This window comes from Oryza glaberrima, chromosome 9 (genome assembly GCF_000147395.1).
Source record: "Oryza glaberrima chromosome 9, OglaRS2, whole genome shotgun sequence".
Lineage (NCBI taxonomy): Eukaryota > Viridiplantae > Streptophyta > Magnoliopsida > Poales > Poaceae > Oryza > Oryza glaberrima.
This window is the reverse complement of record NC_068334.1, coordinates 17,075,423-17,100,873: the sequence shown is the minus strand read 5'-3', so window position 1 is coordinate 17,100,873 and position 25,451 is coordinate 17,075,423. Positions and strand designations below refer to the sequence as shown.

General features: G+C 45.9%; 1 protein-coding gene, 1 long non-coding RNA gene and 1 pseudogene across 3 annotated transcripts; 1 reads left to right on the top strand and 2 right to left on the bottom strand.

The window, feature by feature from the left end:
* Window positions 1-10,936: 10,936 nt before the first annotated feature.
* LOC127784409 (phosphatidylinositol 4-kinase gamma 5-like) lies at window positions 10,937-15,335 on the top strand. 2 transcript variants are annotated; one of them, XM_052311700.1, is made up of 2 exons: window positions 10,937-11,179; window positions 12,739-15,335. In XM_052311700.1, the coding sequence occupies exon 2, from the start codon at window positions 12,951-12,953 to the stop codon at window positions 14,931-14,933; it is 1,983 nt and encodes a 660-aa protein (XP_052167660.1). In that variant the 5' UTR covers window positions 10,937-11,179; window positions 12,739-12,950; the 3' UTR covers window positions 14,934-15,335. The 2 variants fall into 2 exon arrangements, with proteins under 2 accessions (XP_052167660.1, XP_052167661.1); XM_052311701.1 differs by having other exon boundaries at window positions 12,711-15,335.
* A 2,711-nt stretch (window positions 15,336-18,046) lies between these two features.
* Window positions 18,047-22,210, bottom strand: LOC127784030 (uncharacterized). The gene is made up of 3 exons (XR_008019430.1): window positions 21,603-22,210; window positions 19,563-21,289; window positions 18,047-19,243 (listed from the first exon to the last, which is right to left on the bottom strand). It is a non-coding gene; the product is annotated as an uncharacterized LOC127784030 (long non-coding RNA).
* A 1,311-nt stretch (window positions 22,211-23,521) lies between these two features.
* On the bottom strand, window positions 23,522-25,012 carry LOC127785354 (uncharacterized; annotated as a pseudogene).
* Window positions 25,013-25,451: the final 439 nt, after the last annotated feature.

Sequence of the window (25,451 nt, the reverse complement as noted above, 5' to 3'; positions counted from 1 at the left end):
CTCGTACACCGGTTTGGTGGCTCGATCGCTCGCTCGATAATTATCGCCGTGACCAACTGCCGGAGGTCGGTGTCCCCGGCCCGTGAAAGGCGTTAATGTCTCCCATGTGCACGCGGCGCCATCGCGCCCTTCGTAACGTCGCACCTAACGCCACCCCGATGCCACGTACAATCGCGAACCGGGCCGGCCGGATGCAAAGGTACTGGCTCTTATCCTAACTAATCCACCCACTCACCACGTGATCGGTCGTCGATGCTGAGAGTGTGATCATTGCTCGATTCGTGCGTTACGTGTGCACAAGCTCTCGGAGCAATGGATTAGGAACAAAGTAATCCGTGTTTATAACGCCTTTGTTCTGTTAATTTCTTTACTACTACTACTACTACTCTTATCATTACCTCCGCGCTGTCAGATCGGTCCCTCTTTGCTTTTGGAAAGCTCGAGCAGCTGCGGCCTGCCGGAGAACGACCGACCAACAGTACATGCATATCATCTCAAATTACTTGATTTCACGATCGTTTTTCCCCGGTGGAGACGAATCTCCGGGGAACCAGTCTAGCGCGTACGTAGCGCCCGCATATACGCATCCTTCCCAACTGCGTGGCGCACGGCCGAATCCGCCCTGTGCATGCCATCGGTTCCTCCGGGAGAAGTGGAGCTAGCCCTTCCACCGCTCCACGACTCCACGTCGCGCGCGCGTCGTGTGGGCGAATTTTTGGTGCGTCCTCGATCGCGCGTGTAGGCGCCGAATCGACGGGTAACTGCAGGTGTAGGCGTAGCATCTGTGCCATGCATGCCACGCGCCCCCTCGGCACATGGTATCATATATCGATCAGTTTCGCATATTGTTGGTTGGTTGGTTGATGCATCCATCGCTTCCGTGGACTCGGAGCAAAGCAAAGCACATCTCAACACGATTGATTAATTATGGAGCGGTGCGTGGTCTTTGCATCCCATGTGGTTTAACTGGTTATGCTTATGCATGCAGATAACGAATTGAACCGAGCGAGCTGGGATTGGCAGGATGTCGTTGTTCACTAAGCTAGCGCAGCTCTAATTACGACGACTTGATACTTTGATATCGTGTTACTCCTTAACTACTCATCCGAATCATCCGATCGATGCTGTTCAGCTGAAGATCTCGCGTGCTGTTGGATTGAATGTGTGTGCAGGCATCTAGCTCTGTGAAAACCGGGGCGTGACGGCACGGCACGCCGCTCAATTTATTCTTGACCGCATCGATCGGTTGTTTGCCTCCTTCCACCCGGCACCCGCCGGTTACGGCCCTTTTGCTTCCTGACGGGTTTCATGTGACGCATAATAACTTACCTTCACTTTATTTTTTTTTTCACAATTACAAATCAAATGCACATAGACATCAATACATACATAACATCACATTTGTACATCCACTAAAATACGTTTAAAAAGATGGAAACTAACGGTATATTTCTGATCTCACTAATTTAAAAAATAGATATACATTACTCGCACATATAGCACACTGACACCACCAGTACGTCACCATGTTTATGTCGGTATGTGTATTTTTGTTTTGCAAACATGAATTTGGTTCCTTTCTCATATTGGCATTCTCGTAATGGAGATGTTATCATTTTTTTGGAAATACGCGTAAGCTTTGCACATCTTTGTAATATTAGGGAAGAACTTTTATCGTCAATAAAAAATGGAAAAAAAAACTACCTGTGAGCCTGTGACAAGAGTACCTTTAGTGGTAGTGAACTAGTGATTTATAAGGTCTACTATCAGTAGGAAATATATATATTGCCAACAGTTAAGCTAAATAGATATAATACATTAGATTAGAAAAGATAAAGGAAAAAGTACGAATTACCTCCCGAACTATCGCGGTCGTCCGAATTATCCCCCTGAACCACATCACCCCCAACTATGTAAACCGGATGAATTACCCCCCTCGAACTAATTCAGAGCGGTTTTGTCCAACGTGGCGCACACGTGGCAATCCGGTCAGCGTTTTTTTAATTAAAAAATTGTGGGACCCGCATGTCATCCTCTTCTCTTCTTCTTCTCTCTCTCTCTCGCGGCTCGCGGGGACGGCGAGGACGGCGACGGCGGAGGTAGCGGCGGCAAGGCGAGGCGGCGGCGGAGGCGAGGCGAGCGGCGGGGCTGGGCGGCGGAGGAGGCGAGCGGCGGCAGGAGCTCGTGCTGCTCGCGGAGGAGGCGAGGTGGCGGTGGCGGAAGAGGCGAGCGGCGGCGGGTTGCGGCGGAGGAGGTGGCGGCAACAGCGAGGCGAGGCGGTAGAGAGGGAAGAGGCGGCCGACGAGCCCGGTCAAGCTGCGCCCCCTCCGCGGCGGACCCACCGGCGGCGACGCCGACCGCCGCGCCTCTCCCCTCCCCCATCTTTCATCGGCCACCGCCTCGCCTCGCCGCCGCCGCACCCCACCGCCGCTCGCCTCCCCGCTGCCGCCTCGCCTCGCCGCCGCCTCGCCTCTCTGCCGCCGCTGCCTCCGTCGTCGCCGTCCTCGCCGTCCCTGCGCCGTCCGCCGCGAGAGAGAAAAAGCGAGAGAGAGAGAGAATAGAGAGAGAGGGGGGGAAGAAGAGAAGAGTATGGCATGCGGGTCCCACAATTTTTTAATTAAAAAACGCTGACTGGATTGCCACGTGTGTGCACGTTGGACAAAACCGCTCTAAATTGATTCGAGGGGGGTAATTCGTCTGGTTTGTATAGTTGGGGGTGAAGAATGTCCAGTTTTGTGGTTCAGGAGGGTAATTCGGACGACCACGATACTTCGGGGGGTAATTCGTACTTTTTCCAAAGATAAATAATGTACCATTGTACCTACTGATAAAAGGTTAAAGGCCCTTTGAAATAGAGAATTGGCAAAGGATTTTTTTTTCCTTGAGGTCTCTTTGATTCATAGGGAGAAGATATATTTTTTTATAGGATTGCATTCCCATGGTCAATTCTATAGAAAAATAAGCAAGATGCAAAACTCCTTTGATTTTTTTCAATCTTTTCTGTAGTGCAATCAAAGGTTTCTATACTTTTCTTGTGTTTTCTTCGAGTACATTTATGATAAAAAAAATTTGATTCTTGCATTTTCTCTATTCTGCCATTCGAAGATGCCTTATTGTGTATAGTAGATTTGTGCGACCACACCGCAACCAGAGGCTGCTAGGTCAAGAAGGTCAAAATGAACGTGTAATTAGCTCTTGGATGGTGTTCCTTTTTCCTGGGAGGATGTTAGTAGTGTTTATAATTTACCTATCTTATCTTATTCTCCGGTCCAAAGTTGCTGCTTAATTAGGGGCCAGGAAGTGGTGGAGTGGGCCACATGCCGGTGCATGAATTGGCAGGTTTGCCAAGTGCCTGTAGTAGCTAGCATCACTGTTTCCTTTACTACCAAGTGATTCTCTTGGCACTAAAACTGATCGATTCCGGCAGGTAGAACTGTCTCGGCTTTCACGGACAGCTCTGCACGTTCTTTGCTCTACTGGGCAACTGAAAGCATGTCTTTTCTTTTAGTGTGGTGTGATTTCCCTTGCACTTTCAAACCTCACACATCAATTACAATATACCACTGCACGAAAACTATATGGTGTAGGATGTCAAGGTATTTCAATTGGTGTTATAGTATATGATGCGTCCACGAAAACTAATGTTTTATTTATGTATAATCCTTTTCTGCACAGAAAAACAACTTTCTCACTGAAGTAGTCAATCATGTTAAATTATAGAAAAAAATACGAATTAACCCCCCGAACTATCGTGGTTGTCCGAATTACCCCCTGAACCACAAAACCGGACATTCTTCACCCCCAACAATGCAAACCGGACGAATTACCCCCCTCGACTCAATCCGTGGTGGTTTGGTCTACGTGGCGTACACGTGGCAGTCCAGTCAGCATTTTATTTATTAAAAAAATATGGGACCCACCTGTCATACTCCTATTCCTCTCTCTTCTCTCTCACTTCCTCTCTCTCTTCTCTCACTCTCTCTCACTCAGGCGCACGGCGGTGCGGGGGACAGGGAGCGGCGGCGGCGGCGGAGGAGGAGGCGAGGTGAGGCGGCAGTGGCGAGGCGAGGCGACGACGGCGAGCCGCACGCGGGCGCGGGGTCGAGGCGATGACGGTGACGGGCGAAGGACGACGGCGCGCGGCGCGGGCGGGACTCGAGGGGAGATGGCGACGGGCGACGGTAGTCATCGGTGTGCTTGCTTTCTCTCCCATCGCTTTCCCCTCCCCTCGCTTGTCATCGCATCCATCCACCACCTCTCACCTCGCGGATGCGATTCCCTCCCGCCGCCGCTGCCGCCGCCGCGACTAGCTAGCTTGCTCGGAGGTCGGAGGGGACGGTGGTACGACTACAATGGCGAGCGCGTCGGAGGACGACGCCGGCTCGGAGCGGTGCTGCGGAAGATACAGCCCAAGCGTGGACGTCAACAAGTCGGAGACATCCAGCGACTGCTCCGCGCCGACCACCACCACCACCACCTGCCACTTCCCCTCCTCCTCCTTTTCCGCCGCCTCCCGCGGCGTCGCCTCCTCCTCCTCCTCGCTCCTCCCGACCCCTCCCCCTTCCTCCGCCGCCGCCGCCGTTGTCCGTCGCCCGTCGCCGTCGTCGCCTCGACCCCGCGCCCGCGTGCGGCGTGCCCGCGTGCTGCCGCCGTCACGTCGCCTCCTTGCGCCCCTACCCGCCGCGCCGTGCGTGCCGCCGTCCTCGCCACCGCCTCCCGCCCCCGTCCGCGTGCATGCGCCGCCGCCGCCTCGCCTCGCCTCCTCCGCCGCACCCCGCCACCGCTCGCCGCCTCATCCCCTGCTGTCGCCGCCATCTCCCCTCGAGTCCCGCCCGCGCCGTGCGCGTCCTTCGCCCGTCGCCTCGCCTCGCCTTGCCTCCTCCGCCGCCGCTCCCTGTCCCCCGTGCCGCCGTGTGCATGAGTGAGAGAAGAGAGAGAGGAAGTGAGAGAGAAGAGAGAGGAATAGGAGTATGACAGGTGGGTCCCACATTTTTTTAATAAATAAAATGCTGACTGGACTACCACGCGTATGCCACGTAGACCAAAACCACCGCGGATTGGGTCGAGGGGGGGTAATTCGTCCGGTTTGTATAGTTGGGGGTGAAGAATGTCCGGTTTTATGGTTCAGGGGGGTAATTCGGACGACCACGATAGTTCGAGGGTGTAATTCGTACTTTTTCCTAAATTATATAGTACTACCTTTTGCATCACCCTCAGGGTGCCGAGTCCTATAGAGCTGAAGAAACTAATGGCATACTCCCTCCGTCCTAAAAAATACCAACCTAGATACGGATGAGTATGTCCAGATTCATTGTACTATGTAACGTTATATCTGTGTTTAGGTTTTTTTTTAGACGGAGGGAGTACTATGCATACTGCAAGCGTCCATACATCAGGAGGTTGAAATGTACAAGCCGATCGAGAGCAACTGATCAGGAATTCAGGACGGCAATAGTCAAGTCAATTATGTGGATGTCATTGTAGTTTTACATCTGCATTGACGTAGAATGGACCAATTGAGTAGGTGCAGGCCTGATCAGATTACTCGGTCAGCTAGAGCGATTCAAGGGTGCGTGCATACAGTTGGTCAAATTGATGAGTGCTGTATGTACGTGTACGTAGCTTACGTCGACATCTTTGATTTATATCAGACTCTTGAACGCGAGAGACGACAAAGTTTACATAAGTACAGGGGACCAACCTGTGTGGCTGCTGAATGCTACTAGGATGTACTAATGTGCTTAAGCAGTTTTGCATCACATCGTATCGCAGCTGTGGGAAAGATTATAAGCCGTCGTCATTTTGCTTAGGTGGATTATAAACCATAATGGATCATCATCAATCAATAAATATTTTATAAATAAAAATAATTAAAAATATAATTTGTAAATAAAACTTATATATGTGTCTTCGTTGTAATTTAAAAGCAAGTACTTAAAAACTAAATTAAAAAAAACCCTCAAAACTAACTCTAAGCCAAGAATTTTGGCTACGACTTATAACTGAAGAGTAAACGAGGGGAGTGCCTTTTACCATAATAGTTCAGCTTTAAAATCTTTTACCGTGAATGAGTTTTTTTTTTTTTAAAGAATCATCACAAAGAGGTTTTATAAGGGTTAGTTTGATTGGACCAATTATTTCAGTGTTCGGCAGCAGAGGATTGGAAGAAAAAATCACTCGTTCTCCGTGTGCCCGCTTCACGAACTAATAAACAATGTCTTTTTTACAAGAAATTTTTATAGGAAAGTTCATTTAAAAAATCATATCAATCCCTTCTTTAAATTTAAAATAATTAAAATTTAATTAATTACGTGTAATGAATCACTTTGTTTTGCATATATTCTCAATCCTCTTCTTTCATCTCCTCTCAATCATATGGCAAAGATTTGTATTGAAATAAATATCCATGTGATATTTTGAAAGTTGCTAAAATGTTAGCATAGCAAAACTTGGCCTAATCCAAATAAGCTCTATGTCCACGAATAAGCACTTTAAAATAATATTAAGAAGGGGACATGTCCTGTAAAAATCATTAAATAAGTAAATAAGTGATAACCCGTGAAAACCAGACCTAAAAGTTCATTAAATTCATAAAAAAATTAATAGAGATAGGCGTAGCCATAAAATATATTCTCATCAAATTTCAAGTTAAAACTAAATTTCATTTGGGAGTTAAAAAATAAGTTTTAGGTAAATAGTAACATGATACAGTTCACTTAAATTTTTGTTTATCTCAAATGAAATTGAGTTTGGACTTGAGGATATGAATGTATTTGGGGCCAATGTATTTCATGCCTATATACTCATCTTAACCTTTTTTTTCACAAATTTATATAACTCTTAGATCCGATTTTTACTGGTAGATATTTTCCATGTTAGGAAATGTAAATTATAGTCCTGACATGTACGAAATCCACAGCGACATTCACAGCAAGCCTAGTCAGGCACGTGCCGGAGTATCACTCGATCACTGTGCGTCTGTGACTGTGAGTGCCCAGGGACGGAGACTCACCCCAATCAAAGCACGGTCCTACCTCACCGTCCTTCCTTGCGTGAACCAGCAGGCCGGATTTCCTCGCTGCCGCCCCCATCGCCGGCAGCTTCGCGCGGGGGACGCGCGCGGCGGCATCTCATTCTCACCGCGCACCGCGGGGTGAGCGGCCGGCGCCACCCACGCCCGCTTCCACGTGGGCCCCACGCGCGGTGTGGTCACCGGCCACTCGAGTGACGCCACGTGGCCCAATGGCGGGGCGGGGAGGACGCTGCCAGGTGGGGCCCCACCACGCGCGGTTCTAGAGGCTTCCGGGCTCCGATCCCGACGCGAAGCAGCAGATCCCCCCAGTTAATATAATTTATGAATTAATTAATTTTGCAATCGTTTTCTCTTTTCGTTTTCTGTCAGAGAAAGTAATTGGGAGACGCTTTCTTTTCTTTTTTTTTTTCCATTGCTCGCGGCCCAGGAAAGTATCGGGAATTCAGGATCGCTTTTGCATACAAGGACGCCCAAGAATTCCTTTTCGTGGACAAGGACTATACGATGTTCTTCTCTTGTTTCAAATTAGTAGTAGTACAATTTGTGCATCACTTTATTAGGATTTAGGAGTGAGGAGACTGTGGTTGGACTTGACATGTGTCCACATCTGTGATAATTAAGGATTAGCTTCGCTTTAATTTCATGCCGCGTCCATGGTTCGTGGGCTTGTAGTTGTATGCTGGGTGTCTTGTAGTTTAACGAGAGGTTATGGTGTACTCTCTCAATTCCATTTCATAGTATAAGGAACAACGAGAGGTTCTCGTGTACTCTCTCTTACAGTAAATCTGGACAACTGTGTGTCCAGATTTATAGATAAAAATTGCTATATTTGAAATGGAGGTAGTATAAGACTAGGACCTCTTTTCCATTGAATTATTACTTTTAAATCCTTCACTCTCAAGATCTCTAACTCCATTGGATACATGCATTGTATTTATTAGAGTGATCTAAATTAGGAAATGATAATAATTATTTCTTAATATTTGAGTTAAGGACGGTTGTGTCTTATATTTTGAAATGGGTCTGTTCGGCTGCCATTTTTCGCAGCAGCAAGCAACACTGTTGACCAGTTGTAGCCGCACAACCAAGCGCTGCAGAGCGCTGCCGCAAGAATGGCAGCCGAACAGCCCAATGGAGGGAGTAGTTGTATACTGGGGGTAAGGTACTTTGTACCTTTCTAATACTTTTAGCTATCATTCATGACTTTGTTCATCTATTCTATTTATTAATATTATAAAAATATCTAGTATTCTTTAAAAAAGAACTTGCATCAATTTTGTTTGACGATAACTTTTGGACATGTTCTTGTACTTTTTTTAGGGTAATGTTCTTCTCTACTTAATGGGAACCAATTGCGTTCTTCTCTATTTAATGGGAACCAATTGCTTATGTCAGTAGTCCAATAAATAAATTACTCCAACATAATGCAATAGGTTTTTCAGTATTTTTGGTTAGCATATTTTCCTCTTCAATACTTTATTTCTATGGTGAAAGACAAAAAAGAATGAAAAAAAAAGGTGACAACAGTATTAACCTTTACAATTTATATCAAAGGGTTGGAACAACAATAATTATATTAAATATCCTATTTAAACATAGGCTAGAAGGGTGGATTAAAAATATTAATGGTGTGGATAACATGGGTATTTGGTACACACACGACCTACATATCCGACTAGAGATAGGAGGTGAGACGGATCCATGTATTATGTAAGGCAAATTTTGCTACAGGACATCGCAATTGTGTGTATTTAGCTCAGGGACACCACGAAAGTGAACATTTGGGGGAAGACATCCCATAATCGTGGATATTTGTCCACGGACATCGCGCAGTCTCCTCTCCACTTGACGTGCTGACGTGGCAGACGAGAGGCTGTTTTTTGGCCCAGTCGGACGCAAATACCCCTCGGCCTTATCTCCGATGGTGTCAGCGGCGGTGGCTTGGGTGCGGCGTGCGAGCCCTCCTCCTCGCCGAAGCGATCACGCGCAGGGAAAGACTCGGTGTAGGATGAATCCGGCGAGGAGACTAGTGGTGGGGGAGTGGGCGCGCGGCGGCGGCGCCGGCCAGTCATCCTGCGCGGTTTCGTACGAGGAGGAAGAAGGGGATGACGCCGCCGACCCTGGGTAGAACTCGACCGACGGCTCGACGGGAGGATGGGACGAAGGGGAGCCGGGCTGCCTCGTCGCCGCGGGTGCAGCTGGTGCCGCCGAGGTACCCAGCTCTAGTGAGGGGAAGAACGAAGGCTGCGCTGGCGGGCCCGCCGCACCGGGGGTCCCATCGATCGGAGGTTGTGGTTCTTCCACCCTGGGTCGCTCCTTGGTGGCCTGACCTGGAGACGGCGGCGAGATCGGGGTGGCGTGGTGGGGCTGCGGGGATGGCTCCGGTGGAGCGTCGGTTGGTAGGGAGTGGTCTCCTTGGAGAGGAGGAGGAGGAGAAGGGGAATGGGATGGCGGAGGTGAACCCATGTGTGTGCTCTCCGGTGGTACAGTTGTCTCCGGTGAGCTCGCCATGGGTGAGGGGGTGGCGCCGCGCGACGGCGGCGGTATACGCGAGTGGATATGAGGAGATAAGGCCGAGGGGTATTTGTGTCCGACCGGGCCAAAAAACAGCCTCCCGTTTGCCACGTCAACACGTCAAGTGGAGAGGAGACGGCGCGGTGTCCGTGGGCAAATATCCACAATTATGGGATGTTTTCCCCCAAATGTTCACTTTCGCGGTGTCCCTGAGCTAAATACACACAATTGCGATGTCCTGTAGCAAAATTTGCCATTATGTAATAGAGTAGTACTTGGTTGCAATATTGTCTTGTGTTCTATGACAGGGCCTATAGTCTTGATTGAGTACTGCTATGTGGTAGATTAGGAAACTTATGCGTGCCCGTTTACGTTTTCCTCTATGTATACAATCTCTAAACAGTAGTAGGGTATTCTCTCTCATCGAGAGAATCTGAATCTATCTAAATCCTTGTCTTTATCATCCATCAACTTTTAGTTCGTATGTGCTATCCCATTTTATCATTGCCAATTCCCATAATCGACAAATGGTTTGCAAAACTGTAGACTAAATAGACAAAACTAAAACTTAAAACGAGCAACCACGATAATTCATAAAATATATCCAAAATTTGATCACCCCGTGTTTTAGTTCGAGGTGTATGTATGACTAGCAAAACAATATGGAGAAATTTGGAAAAAAAATTAATTGCATAGTTTAAATTCATCTGTGTTGGTTTTAAGGAATGTCCTCGATAAATTTGAAGGAATGATAAGAAATCACATCACATACAACAAATAAAGAGCGTCAGTGCTATATATCCAAGTATTAGTCTTAAAATATATGCCTTATTATTCACAAACTTTAAATGATAATTGATTTTTTTAATAAAAATTAGTGGTTTCACTAAAGTGCTAATCCCTTCATCTAAAAATATATCAACATTTAAGTGGACGAGATAAATCATAATATAGACTCTATTTAGATTTGTAGTATTATAATATGTCTTATCAATTTAAAACTTGTTATATTTTGAGATGAACGTAGTAATAGATTTCAACCTACAAAAGTGAAGTAATATAGCACTGATACAATTCAACACATCCATTCCACAAGAAAAAAAAATCCAATTCTTCGAACTATCTCCCAAAGATTTAACATCACACCTTGATCAATCCAAAGAAGCTTACCTCTCATTTTTCTTGGCCGTGCACGACCCTGCGGTTTTGTTTTTGCAACATAAGCAACGTTGTAGCGACGTGCAACGCAAGTGGCGCTCTTTTTGTCGCGATCCCAGGAGGCAAAGGACCTTTCCGTCAAAATAGTAAAATTTCGAAGGGTCCTATCGCAAAATTGCAAGGCTATAAGATGGCGCCAAGGGGGATCGCCTTAACCACGGTTTAGATTAACCCGTCACCTGGGGCCTCTTCGAGTTAAGCGCGCAGAGGCCAAGGGAGAAAAGGAAAAAAAAACGAAAAAAAAAGAGAAGAAAAAAGGACGCGCCACCGCGGCGGGAGAGGCGTACGGCGCACCGGCCGGCCGTCGGATCTGCGCCGGCGACGCGCGCCCCCGCCGGATCCCCGCTGCCGGAGGTGGACGAGGCGGCGCTCCGGCCATTTCCCCGCCCGCGAGCGCCCAGATCCGTCCCGCCGGTGAGTTCTGCCTGCCTGCGACTCCTGCCCTCCTCCTCCTCCACTCGGCTTGTGTGCTGCCTGGGACGATGGATGTCATGCCAACCACGGTGTTGTGCGGGGCTAGCGGGCAGCGGGATGGAGATATCGGGATTTTTTTTTTGTTCGGATGAGTCTCACGGTGTTGTGCTTTGATGGATGTGAGTTCCCTGCGGGAGATTTCGGCTTGTTGTGTTCTCGTTTTCGGTTTAGCGTGTGATCGCAGTTCCTCAAGCCGTTGTCTGAGGATTTCGCCGGTGAACGGTGCAGGATTTGCGAATGTTTGGGGATCGTGTGTAGTTTCGTGATTTCCCAGTGACTTTTTTTTGGTTTTGGTCGATCGAAATGTGTGTGATCTGGTTCTCGTCTAATCACTTCGGAATATGTTAGATTCATGTGCGGTTCACTCCCTCTCTAAATTTTGATGCAACTCTCGTTTTATTCATGTATCGATTTTTTGCGCCGAGTTTTAGGACTCAGCCAGTTCGTGAGAGTTTTTTTTGGAGTTGTTTTTGTGAGTTCGTATTTTGTCGTTTTACATGCAGTGCGAACAAGTTGATGTAGCAGAGAAGTGGAGAATTTCTAGGATCGAATTTTGAGTGATTTTGTTTTTGATTCTGTGTACGGGAAATCGATTTGCTGTGTGCTGGGGGTATTTGTTAAATGGAGCTGTGTAGCTTTTCCAGAGATCATTTCCTTTAATCTATATTCTGGTTCACTCATGGTTGTATTGTATGGGATTTAAATCTATCTGCTGCACTTGTAGTGATCGAGATTATTTTAGATGACTACACTATGCTTTATAGACTTACCATTCGAAAATCACCATGTTTCAACCGTGTGGTTGACTGATTCTTATGACCGGCTTTCATCAGAACCCCCCCGGGGGGGGGGGGGGGGGGGGGGAGAAAACTAGTCTCGATCTAACTTACGGAGTAATTAGAACTGCTAAGAGTTTCGTTTGTTCTATGTTGGCCTTCTGTATGTTATTGGCGGGGTGTTTTCCACATGATTTCTGCCGTATATTTTAAAATTTTACCATCATCTGATGATATTGTCTGTCCGGGGTTCAGACCGGAGCTTGCTGTCATACATGATGGACAAAACTATGGTAGTACAAGCTATTTCTCTTACCGGCTTTGATGACTCCCATAGCTGTCGACAAAAGGCTTGTGTAGTTGTGTACCTCTGACTCTGAGAAGTATGAAAACCAGAAGTAAACCAACTTGGCAAGATGTGCTCGGTGTTACGGAACTATAGTTACAAAATTTCGGAAACTAGATTGACGCTTGCAGCGGTACAGATGATCTAAAGACATTTGTTTGTTGAAACAAGTTGAGGCTCGATTAAGGCAGCACTGTAGACAATTTATTGTGTCAAATATCCATATATTTTCCCTTGAATTGCTTTTGTACCATGGATGGTTGTCTTACATACTTCCTAGCTTTGCCCTAAACTTACTTAAACCTGTGAATGTTGAAAAGCTACCGTTTTTTTTTTATAAATATTTTAGGTTTCATGGTTCAATTCTTCGTTCTCAGGATATTTGCTGCTCAATTATGCGATAAAGTGCTTCCAGTTGACGCGGAGTTGGTGGAGACGCCTTGCTCTATAATCTATTCTCCATTGCTCAGCAGTGATCAGTTGGAAGATTCTGCCTTTCTTCCTCTTGCTGCCTGTTTGTTTGCTTCCTTGGTGGAGTAGACGAGAGGAGGAGGGCAAGAAGATAAAGGTAGCTTCTTTCAGCCACTCTATGTCCAGGGACTTGGATTGTCCTGTTCAGACACAGATGGCCGTTGCAGTACTGGATCGGAGCTTCAGCAGTGAATATCCTGCAAGCAGCAGAACTGAGGGGAGATCATGTAGTTGGAAAAGAGTCTTTGTCCAAACTGAAAATGGTTATGTCCTGGGCATTGAACTGGAGAGGGGAGAAAATGCACACACTGTGAAAAAGAAGCTCCAGGTAGCCCTCAAGGTACCCACAGAGGAGAGCTCACTGACCTTTGGTGATCTGGTTCTGAATAATGATCTCAGCAGTATTCGCAATGACTCACCACTGCTCCTCAGAAAGAATCAAATGCACCGGAGCAGCTCAACTCCTTGCCTCTCTCCTACTGCTCATGATGTGCAGGAGCAAGATCACAGCGAACCCATTGAAATCCTTGGATGTTTGAGCCCCTCTTCTCGGATGAAGCAGCTTGCTAAGGATGTTGTGGAAGCCATAAGGAATGGTGTTGACCCGGTACCTGTTAATAGTGGCATGGGTGGCGCATACTACTTCAAGAACATTTATGGGGAACGTGTTGCAATTGTCAAGCCAACAGATGAAGAACCATTCGCTCCAAATAATCCTAAAGGTTTTGTGGGGAAGACCCTTGGACTGCCAGGCCTCAAAAGATCAGTACCGGTCGGTGAGACTGGGCTCCGAGAGGTTGCTGCTTACCTTCTTGACCATGATAACTTTGCAAATGTCCCACCCACAATGCTGGTCAAGATCACGCACTCTGTGTTCAATGTGAATGATACTGTCGGCTGCAAAAGTAAAGTCTTCCACAACAAATTGCAGGCTGTGAGCAAGCTTGCATCATTGCAGCAATTTATTGCTCATGATTATGATGCTAGTGACCATGGGACATCAAGCTTCCCTGTATCTGCAGTGCACAGGATTGGCATACTTGACATCAGAATATTCAACACGGACAGGCACGCAGGAAATCTTCTGGTTAGGAAGCTTGGACCTGGGCCTGACAATTTTGGAGTGCAGACTGAACTCATTCCTATTGACCATGGTCTCTGTCTTCCAGAAAGTCTAGAAGACCCTTACTTTGAATGGATTCACTGGCCACAGGCATCCATTCCTTTCACTGAGGAGGAACTCGAATACATTGCAAATCTGGATCCTGTAAAAGATGCTGAAATGCTTCGCTTGGAGCTGCCCTTTATCCGTGGAGCATGTCTGAGGGTGCTGGTGCTATCAACAATATTTCTCAAAGAAGCTGCAGCATTTGGCCTCTGCTTATCAGAGATAGGAGAGATGATGAGTAGGCAATTCACTGGGAAAGAAGAGGAGCCAAGTGAGCTTGAGCTTCTTTGCATGGAGGCAAGGAAGTGGGTCAAGAAAAGAGAGCTATTTCTTCCAGAAGCCGGAGTTGAAGATGACAATGATGGCTTCACCCAGTTCTCTATCGACAGCGAAGATGGTTCAGATGCATCTGAATTACCATCTTTCAGCAAGTTCGGGCTCATGAATGCTAGTCACAGAAATCCACTGTCAAAGTTAGATGAGTGTGATGAGGAAGATGGTGAAGAGGAAGAGGATGATGATGGCGATGAAGAGGATGATGATGAAGATATGTTCAAAGATGATGCTGGCAACTTGAAAAATCCGTTTTCGAAGCATATTCCTTCAGTCTCAAAGTTATCAGCATCATTTAAGGGGCTCGGTTTCATTGGGAAAGCTAGAGCCTACCACAAAGGTGTTCCCAAGAACAAGGTGACTGCTAAAACTAACTATAGTGGCAAAGGTAGTGAGCATCAGTCTGGTAGCAGGAGTGCCAATGAGCTTCTCCCTCCCAGCGCCAGTTTTGTGAAGCTGTCCGACATGGGCTCTGATGAGTGGAGCGCATTCCTCGACAAGTTCCAGGAGCTGCTCCCGAGCGCCTTCCGAGCCCGGAAGCACGCCGCTGCTGATGGCCCTCGTCCGTTGCAGAGGCTGGGCACTTCTTTCCAGTTTTGAAACTAGAAGAAGAAGAAGCAGCAGCTTTATACCAAGGTAATGTAGATGGAACCCATCAGGTGTTCAGCAGCAGCAGCTTTGTCCGTCGAAGGCAGCTAGCAGAAGCTCTGTACGCTTGTAGGTGTCTGTTCTCGGAGAAGATATAGAGGTGGTTCGGGAATAAGACCGTCCGTCCTTGACATATATGAGCTTGCAGGAGGGTTTGTGTCGTGTTTGTGAATAGCTTTGACATATGTGTTGGGTTGTTCTTTCATCTGTACATATATGAAATGAATGAGTACCTCTCGATACCGGGCTTGACCTGGTAGTGGTGAGTGTGCTGGCCTTGCCGGTGTACCGGCGCTGCCACTGTACCATTTTGGAGACGTTTACCATAATATGCACCTGGATATTATTACTGCAGATATGCGCGCGCGCGCGCCCACACACACACAGATATATATATATATATATATATATATATATATATATAAAACCAGTTTGTATCTGTAATCTGTAGTGATCCTCATCGGTGCTCTTGTGGATGAACTATCCAGAACTTGCATCAGAAAAAAAATGTCAATAAGCAATTCCTTACTCTGCTTGCATGTTTGGCTGATATCACCATCAGTGTGGGTCTCTCATGCCTCTCCTGCAGAAATCTTGTGTTACTACTAAATGATATCCTTGTGATATCTACCTACGAAAGCACCGATTTTCTGGTCTCCAACATCGTTGTTTTCTGCCGGGATTGACGTATGCTCTTGGAGAGATCGCCTGGGACTGTTTCTGATATCGTCAGCATATGTCCTGTAGACATTCAAGGGAGCCGTCACCCCTGCTGTGTTATCCACAGCATAAGTGACCTTTTTTATGCCCTTTCTTCCTTCCTTCCCTTGTCAGGAGTGTGAGTCAGGTTAGGTAGCACGTCCATCTCATCTTACACCCTCACAGCTCATCATAAGTGGAGGTTGCTTTCCATGGCGAAACCGAGGGGTTGTTTAGATTCACGGCCGTAAAATTTTGGCGTATCACATCGGATATTATGTAGAGTATCACATGGGATGTTCGGGTATTAATAAAAAATAATTACAGATTCCGTCAGTAAACCACGAGATGAATTTATTAAGCCTAATTAACATGTCATTAGCAAATGTTTACTGTAGCACCACATTATCAAATCATGAAGCAATTAGGCTAAAAAATTCATCTTGTAAATTAGTCGTAATATGTACAATTAGTTATGTTTTAGCCTATATTTAATATTTTATGTAGATGTTCAAACGTTCGATATGATAGACGTAAAATTTTTGCGTGGCATGTAAACAGGGCCTGAACTCATCTCGTAGGTAAAAAGGAAAAAAAAAACTGAAAATATTCAGAGGAATATGATGCTCTCGAGCTCAGAAGTCGACGTCCATAACAGCAACAGGTGTCTCGCCCTCCTCCCGCTGTGTCGCCTCGCCGTAGGCGCCAACGCGCGCGGGGGCGTCCTGGCCGCGGCCGTCTCGTCATCGTCAATTCGTCATGTCGCGCGCGGTGTATTATTGGCTACGCGTCGCCGTCGTCGCCCACGCGGCGCGTTTGGTGGCGTAGTGATCTCGGCGGCGGCATGGGCGAGGAGTGGAAAGCGCGCGTGGTCGGGTTCGCCACGGCTGCCATTGGCTCTGCTTGATTGTTTGTTTGGATGGGCAGCTGCTACGGCAAGGGAAGGGAGAGGCTTTTTCTCTTTTTTCTTCTTGGAACTCCCGGTAACAGGAGGCACGCAACTGGCATGTGAGAGCTGCTATATATGTTTCCTGTTGGTGAGAGCTGCTATGCTTGCTTGAGTTTCAATTCAACGGACAACAGTCCCGTGGAAGCTTGAACTGAGATTGTTTTTTTTCGGACGTACAAAAGAGTTGCACAAAAGTATATTAGAAGGAAAAAGAGAACATCTACTCCCTCACCTTTTTTTTGGATGGGAGGGAATATGACTTGCCTAGGTGGTTGCCGAGGAATACATGGAGAACAAGAACTAGATGGTCGCCGAGGAATACATGGAGAACAGAACAAAAATAACTGTTTCGGACAACAGGAAAAGACTAGCAGCAATAATGTAACAACCCTCCCTCTAGAACCGCGTAGCCAGCCCATCCGATGATCGGGCCCACTTACACATGCCACCCCATTTACACTTTCGTCATCGCTTTGTGTAAAAGGGTTAATCTGAGAGTGGCATGATTGGAAGGACAAGGCCTTATAAGTTGGTTTCACCCTTGTTGAAATAGCAAGGTGGTACTACACATGCGCACACGGCTCATATGGGCCACACATACCTCATTCTAAATGGACCGGGATGTAAAAAAAGAACTAGACAGTTAACAAAACGTCTAATGGGCTAGCGTTCGCTTCCATCCACTATTGCCCCTCCTTGTTAATCCAATCGATCACTTAAGCATGAGTTTGTTTTCGGGACTAGGTGGGATGGAATGAAACCATCATTGATTTTGGGGTTGAGATGATTCCATTCACATGTTTGGTTTGTAGGATGGGACTATCCAAATTTTTTGTTTGGTTAAAGGGGCAAGGGAGAGATGGGATGGACGTCGTTTGCAACCACCGTCAACGACCATCGTCATCAACGCTGCCGCAGCCGGAGCACTCACACTCACTCGTCGTCGTCGTCGCCGCACCACCGAATCCGCCATTGCCAAGCCTCCTGCCGCCGCCACCGTCGAAGCACTCACCCTCGCCCGTCGTCGCCGTAGCCCTCCTCGCCTCCGGATCCGCTGCCGCAGCCCTCCTCTCCTCGGGATCCACCGTCGCAGCCCTCCCCGCCTCCGGATTCGCCGCTGCCGTCCTCCCCATCACCGAATCCGTCATCCGAGCTGCCTGCTGCCGCTCGAGCCCGCCATCGTCATCACTCACAGTGGGCGGAGGAGCACGAGCGGAGTGCGACGATGCGAGTGAAAGGGGACAGTGTGAGCGAGTGAACGGGGTGAAGCGGCGCGCCTCACGCCGTGAGCTCGTTCCAGGTGGGACGAGCTCATCCGCGAGATTTTGCCGGATGGATTGGTCCTGGATCTGAGAGGAATATTCCTCTCCAGGGACCAACCTATCCCACTCACCCTTATATCAAACATCTCAAAAAGTAGGTTCGTCCCATGTTATTCAATCACATTCCATCCTTACAACTATCCTTACAACCAAACACTATCTACGGTATTTGAGAGAGAATATCGTCGATGACGCGAAGATGCCAAGAGACGAGAACGATGGGAGTATCAAAACCTCATTTGAGCTACTTGCCCAGTCGACCCCTCGAAAGGTGCCAGTGTCACCACTCGTGAAGCAGGGCATGTCGGTCCGACGAAAGGTCGCCTCTGCCAAAGGTTAGCACGTAAAGCCAAACTTTATGAGCAAAGACGCGCTCGATCAGGATGTGGTTTACCGTCTCCTCCTATGCACAAAAATGACACAACGAGTGGTTGTCCATCCATGCGTTGCATCCAAAAACCGTGCCAGTGCCAGCCATAAAAACAGCTTACACTTGGCTGGCCCCCACTGTGCCGAAGTCGCTCGACATAGGGAAGAAGTGCTGCTAGAAGAAAACTTGAACAGAGTCACACAGAATTATCATGTTCTCAGTTCTCTCAATCTAAAATAGAAGATAGTACTCCCTTTTGAGATAATGGAAACTTTATTTAGACTCAATTAATTACATCAAAAATGATATAATTAAACTAAGTCACCCCCGGCCTCTGCATAAAATACACACAGCCAAAAAAGGAAAGAAACAACTAGAACATCTCCAAAGTACAAAAGTTTGACAGAAACATACTCCCTCCATTACAAATTGATCTACATATAGTTTTTTTAGGTTATTACTAAATGATCTACACATCTGTGTTCATTCATAATGCAATATCTTGATTTGCTATTGGCTAGGAAATAGTGGGGATGGTGCATGCATTAAGTTTGTTGCTAGAGTAAATATAGTATGAGAGAGTTATTAGCTTTTCTTGGTCTTAATCTACATATGAAATATGTAGATCAATTTGGAATGGAGGGAGTATATCTTAGTGGCTATCAATCCGTAAACTAGACCGCCACCCATGTTCCTGGGTAAAAAAACTCCTGTTCCACCTGGTCCAACTGCAATTGTTGAGATACCACCGTATATCTTAGTAGCTATTAATCCGTAGACTAGACCGCCACCCATGCTCCTGGGTAAAAAACTCCTGTACCACCTGGTCCAACTGTCGAGATACCACCGTAATAGTATCCCGCGGTCCTGGTTGGTGGAGGATAGCCCAGATACGTAGCCACCGGGTAACTAAGGTGATAACCTGCGAAGGAGAAGACACCATCTTGATTACTCCATTCTTGCTTAGCCAAATGGACCAACACAGAGCTGTTGCACCCATCAAAAGTAAATTCCTCATTTCTTCGGGGACACATGATAGCCAACTCCCAAACATATGACCAACATTGCGAGGAGGTTTCAGATTAGAAGCCAAATGAATGTTGGATAGTGTCACGCCCGGAAATTCACTAGTAATTTCCGAACTAATTTGTGCATAAAATCCTCGTCCAGTAATCAGCCGAGGTACAAAAACTAACAATTTAATATACAAATCCATCATAATAATAACGTTGCATACTTACAAAAGAAAAGAAAAACAGCAACGGATTAACGGTCTAGCGATGGATTCAGCTCCACTCCCACAGGCAGCTCAACTGGGGTATAAGCCAAACGTCTTCTCTTTCTGGATCCTTTCTCTTCAAAGGAGGTTGATTGATTATTGCAAGGTGAGCATATGACATACTCAACAAGCCACACAGCAAATATGCAAGTGTACAAGGATACCAAAGGATGGCATAATATAGGCTCATTTGCAAAAGCAGCATTTAGCAAACATTTAAGAGAAGTAAAACAGTAGAGTAATTAATCATCAATTTTAATCAACAATGAACAGCACACCCATACTGCTCAGGCCCAACCATCCTGAACAACCATACCCGGTTGTACAGATCTAACTCCAAACCAGAAGCTAAGCAAATTATTACCAGTTATAGCATCAATAATTTTTGTGAGAGGTATGAGACTAATCACGAAAAACATTGCTCAACCCGCCCATAACCGCGGGCACGGCTATTCAAATAGTTTTACTTTGGCCAGAGGTGTACCACTGTACCCACAAGACACAGCCTCAACATCATGTCTACCATGCGTCGCGATACTGGAAAGTACCCGAATAGAGGCTATGACAATACCCTCTGCACAACACAACTCACCACAGTGCACCATTCCTGGATCATAATCACCCCTCTATAAATATAACCAGAGGCATGGACTCCCCAGCGACCCCCACGGACTTCTCGCCGCTTCTCAGTCTGGCACCCTGCAATGAATCATGCTATACAAAAGGTAAAGCCGTTGCCCACGCTGGCTTGTGGTTGGTACAGTTAATGTCTCACAACAGTAGCTCGCGAACCGGTCCTTAATTGTCATGAGCACGACCTTCAAAACCATATGCTCACAACCCACCATTGTCAAGTTTTAATTATCAATTAATTATCAAAACACGATTAACCATAGTGAGCTACCATTGAATATAATCATAAATAATAATGTAGTATGATTCATCCTATTAATGAGCTAATGTTTCTAAGCATGGCTAAGCAATTATTTATATATATACACATATGGGACTCCATGGTGCCCGGGCTCCAAGGTATAAAACACATAAATTCTCTCAAATTTTTAAAAATTTTCAAATTGTGAGTATATACCTAGGTATATGAATTTGATTCATACAAATTCCTAACAACAAAACAACTCAAACTCAACTTTATTTCACAATTCATTATTACATACCTAACGAATTATATGTTTGGATGTTATATACTTAGAACCAAAATCTAACAAAAAAAAAGTTTAAACTCAGTTCAAACTTGTTTGAACTTGTTAGTAAAGAAGTTAATGTTCATATCTAAACATTTAAAAAAATTTCATACTCATTCAAATTGGGTATATACTCAATTTGAATCTTGGAGCCCATACTCCATATAGCACCAGTCAATATATACAGCTTTTAGCTGAACCAAACCAATATATAAGGTTCAAACTAATCAATTTGTTACCCAAGGTATCAAGGAATAGAGTAATCAATGCAAATTGGCCATAACAAAGGAATAGGTTCACACCATCCGGTGACATTCGAAAATAAATGCACAGTTGAAATAAATAGAGAATTTAAATATAGGATCAACATGCTCAAAGGATTGTGTTTAAGATCTGTGTGACTTGCCTTACAATAGTCGGTCTTCAAATAGTCTTTTGAACCAGTTTCGACGCACTCACGAACCTTCGCAACAACGGAAACGACGAGCTAACACGCAAAACGAAGAAAAAAACTAATAAAAACCAAATAAACAGTACATAAAAAGTAAACAAACATGTAGATCATGATTTTAAGTGAATTTAGCAACTTGAATGACTCAAATCCGAGTTATGATGATTTAATTATGAATTTCCGAAGTTTAATCAGATTTCATCTAATACAGAAAAACTAAAAAAAGATTTATGATGTCGCGATGACATCATCGCAGCGATGGCACTAGACCACAACTCCGCCGGCGATAGAGAGCTCGGTTGGGTTATCTGAAGACACCAACACAAAGAGGACGACGACGCGAGCTCACCGGTGCAAAGAAAAACGACGGACAACGATAAACGACGGCCGGCGATGAGGTCCCAAGGCGGCACGGTTCGGCTCAACGTCGACGGCGGCGCTCCGGCGGTCTTCGGCGGCTGCAAAAGGGCGGACGGGGTGCTCCTCCTCCTCACGAACCCAACGGTGGCGACGTAAGGTGGCGGCGACGACCACAGCAGCGGCGCGGCGCAGCTGAAGCGACGACAACGATGGCGACGACTAGGGCTACGCGGTGGCGGCGCTACGGGCGACGGCTGCGGCTTGGACTTGACGCAAACGGAAGAGGGCGGCTAGGGGATCCTTTATATAGGCATGGGTGAGGGAGATCGGACTCCAAACGAAAGGATTTGAGCCGGAAAATCTGAGGGTTAGGTGGAGAGATAAACACGAACCGAGTTCGATTCCGCGTTGATTTCTTCGGGATAAAGTTCGATTCTTGGGGGAAAAGTAGAGGAGATATAGAGGAATATTTCCCCTCAACTAATTTTGAAATAACACGAGAGAGGAGACCGGATTTGGAGGGGAAATCGACGGCAACTGTGCACGGGACAGCTGGCTCGGCTCTGCCTGGAGGTTGAAGATGGTACTGTAGCGATAGGGAGGCAAAGCAGACTTTTGGCTGGGCTTATTCTTCCAAGGACTGATTAAAGGAGGGACACAAAGAAGACTTGACAGAGACAGGAAGAGGAGCTGCTGGATCGGCTGGGCTGAAGAAGGAGGGAATGGGCTGAAAAGGGCCCAAGACTAGGAAGATGATTTTTATTACTTTTCCAATTAAATTAATCACTGAAATGATCTTTGAATTGTTAAAAATACTTCTAATGCTCAAATAATTTCAAGAAAAATCCTGAAAATATTTGGACACTCAAAGTACTTAACAAGATGATAATCAGACCATTTAATGATTAATTTAATATGTGGATAATTACTGAAATGTTGTTTGTATGATTAAAATTAGGAATTGAGATCCGAAAAATCCAAGAAAATTCCATAGAGTATAATTAACCATGAAGAATTTAATAAAAATTAAATCCATCCATGCTTTATATTTAAGAAATTTTATTTCCCACATTTAACTTCACTTGTAAATTAATGAACATTTAATATAAATTTTAATAATAATGTATTAAATAATTTATAAATCCTAAAACGAAAATCAGGATGCGACAGATAGTTTCATCCTTGTGGCAGAAACAACATGTCTTGCTGCCTTTCCAATTTCTCTTAGCAAGGTTATCCTTGGTGAGAGATAGTCACTATAGTCAAAAATAGTGAAAAATAGCCCGAGACTCTTTTTAGATGGGCTGGTTTGGAACTTCGGACGAATGCCATGGGCCAAACGAAGTCTGAAATTGCCCAACAACTCAAGGAACTGTGAATCTTCCTTGTCCCTCCCCCATCACTGCAAACTGAACGACCTGAAGAACATACTGCTGCACTTCACATGATGCTACAGCATGAAGTACAAGGGCCGCCGTCCATTTAACAGCAGAGTGGCCCTTTGGCCCCGGTTACCACCAGGTGGTCGTAACAGTAAGGGCTTAATAACCCCACAAAGTTCAAAAGAAATTTAAATAAAAAAAATACTGTTTTTAACTTTTCACCATGGTTATTGTGGTTACGGGACTTACCAAACTGGGTGCGATAACCCCTCCTCACTGGTACCTTTGGTAAGGAAAACCTTATCTGACAGTTACCATCTTGTCCTATTCTTTTCTTATTAAGATATAGATTTACCTCGGTTTCCGTTAGCATGTGCTTTTCAAACTATTAAACGGTGTGTTCTGTGTGAAAATTTAATATGTAGAAGTTGTTTTAAAATACCAAATATATCAATTTGTCAAGTTTCTAATAATTAAAACTTAATCGATCTTGTGCTAATAGCTTTCTCATTTTACGTGTGTCAACTTAATCATAATCTTTATCAGTTCCAAACAATTCTGCAACTTCAGAAATGTTGCTGAAAGATTACAGATGTTCCCCACACCAATCTCCGAGCACATATCACACACACCAAAACTGCCCATCTCCTCAACCGTAGTGGCCAGGAATGGGCTATAATGCTACATATTGCTTGGGGTCAGAATGGGTACCTACCTTACCTAGCTAGCTATCAGCTAACTAATGACTACCATATGTATCTGACAAAAAAAAAGCAGAGAAGAAATACATGTATCTATGAAGGTAGAGGAGTCAGCATCTCGATCTCATGTTCCAATATATAGCTAGTAGATATCTAGCTAGCTAAGTCAAAAATGTGTCTAGGGCTTCTCGACGAGCTCATGGTCCAACGGAGCATCGTTGTTGATCGGTCGATGATGACGAGCATCCTGCGTCTTGTAGTCCATGCTCATCATCCTGGACACCGCGGCGGCAGTATCGTCATGCTTACTTGGCTCCTGAAACATGACATGAGTTGTTGCTGCTGCTGAAGCTCCCCCCTTGCTCTGCTTCTCCTGAAATGCAAACAAGAACATACATCAGCAAACTGTAGAAGCTGATACTCGTGCAAGCTTGCACACAGGTGAATGCACATACCTCATGATTTACAGCTTTAGCAGATGCATCTGCTTCTTGATTTGCTGCTCCTGGAACAACAGAAATGACACATTTCAGCCCCTCATTAAGAGGTGATTTAATTCTGTCAGAAAAGCAGTATAACTGAACTAACTACGCTTCGCTAATGCAATGCTAATGACAGGATCAAGTCTGGGTGCTAAAATTTTTGGGAGGTATCAGAGATTAAGAGCCTACAAGAAAAGCACAAAGAACACACTATCTGGTTCAAATTAGTCCCTAGTAAATCAATCAGTGGCAACAACCAAGAAGAAGTCTAAAGTCTTTGCCTTTTCTTTTTCTCTCAGTTATTCCTTGGTGGATGAGTTCTCGGAGTGCGGTAATCGGAGCTGAACGGCACGAGGCCGGCAAACCCGTGCTTGCCGCCACTCTTGCCGACAACGGCAACATCTACGGCTCTCTCGCTTCCATTTCCATGGACATGGGCAGTGTTTGCACCTGTGTTCTTCTTGTTCTTCTCCTCTCCTCCTCCCTTGCCTTCCACCACCACCACACCACCATGTCCCATCCGACCTGCAGCTGCCATTGCCTTCCTTCCTCTCAACCATTTCCGACCCGTTATCGGCGTCGCATTTTCTCGCAATAACCTTTCCTGCATTTTTATACAAGAAGCAGAAAAATAACCTGAGTTTCACTTGCAAAGTTACTACAACTAGTTGGCAGAATTGTAGTGGTCAGTAGTAGTACTAACCTCGTTGGCTTCAGAAGCTGAAGCAGACAGAGCAGACAGGGAGAGCAGGAGTAGCAGAAGAAGAACACCTGCGCACCTCATGTTGCCACACGGACACAAACCCTGCAAGCCAAGCCAGTTGCCAAACTCTGAACCAGCACAGGATCAAAGGAGAGGTTTAGATGGCAAGTGAAGGGGTTTTATAAGGCTTCAGAGCTTCAGATCAACAGAGATGTGTTAGTCAAAGAGAGCTACTGCATATTCAAATTGCCATCTGACAACGCCCTCTAGAATACCAAACTGTCCCCGGCCGTGTACGTGCTTTCCGTTTTTCTTAATCCTTTTTTCTCACCTTCTCTCTCTCTCTCTAGCGCGCACGCACACCGATGCACACACGCAGTGGTCCTAGCTACGAGTCGAAATCTTGAACTCGCTCTTGCTTGTCACATGGAAGGATATCAAATTTATCAAATTCTGAGGCGAAAAAACGATCGAAACCGATCGATCTCCGGGACACTCACCACCGGCCATCGGGGTTCAGACAAGGATCACTCCCATTGAGGCTTCTGCCGCGACGGAATGCACGCAAGA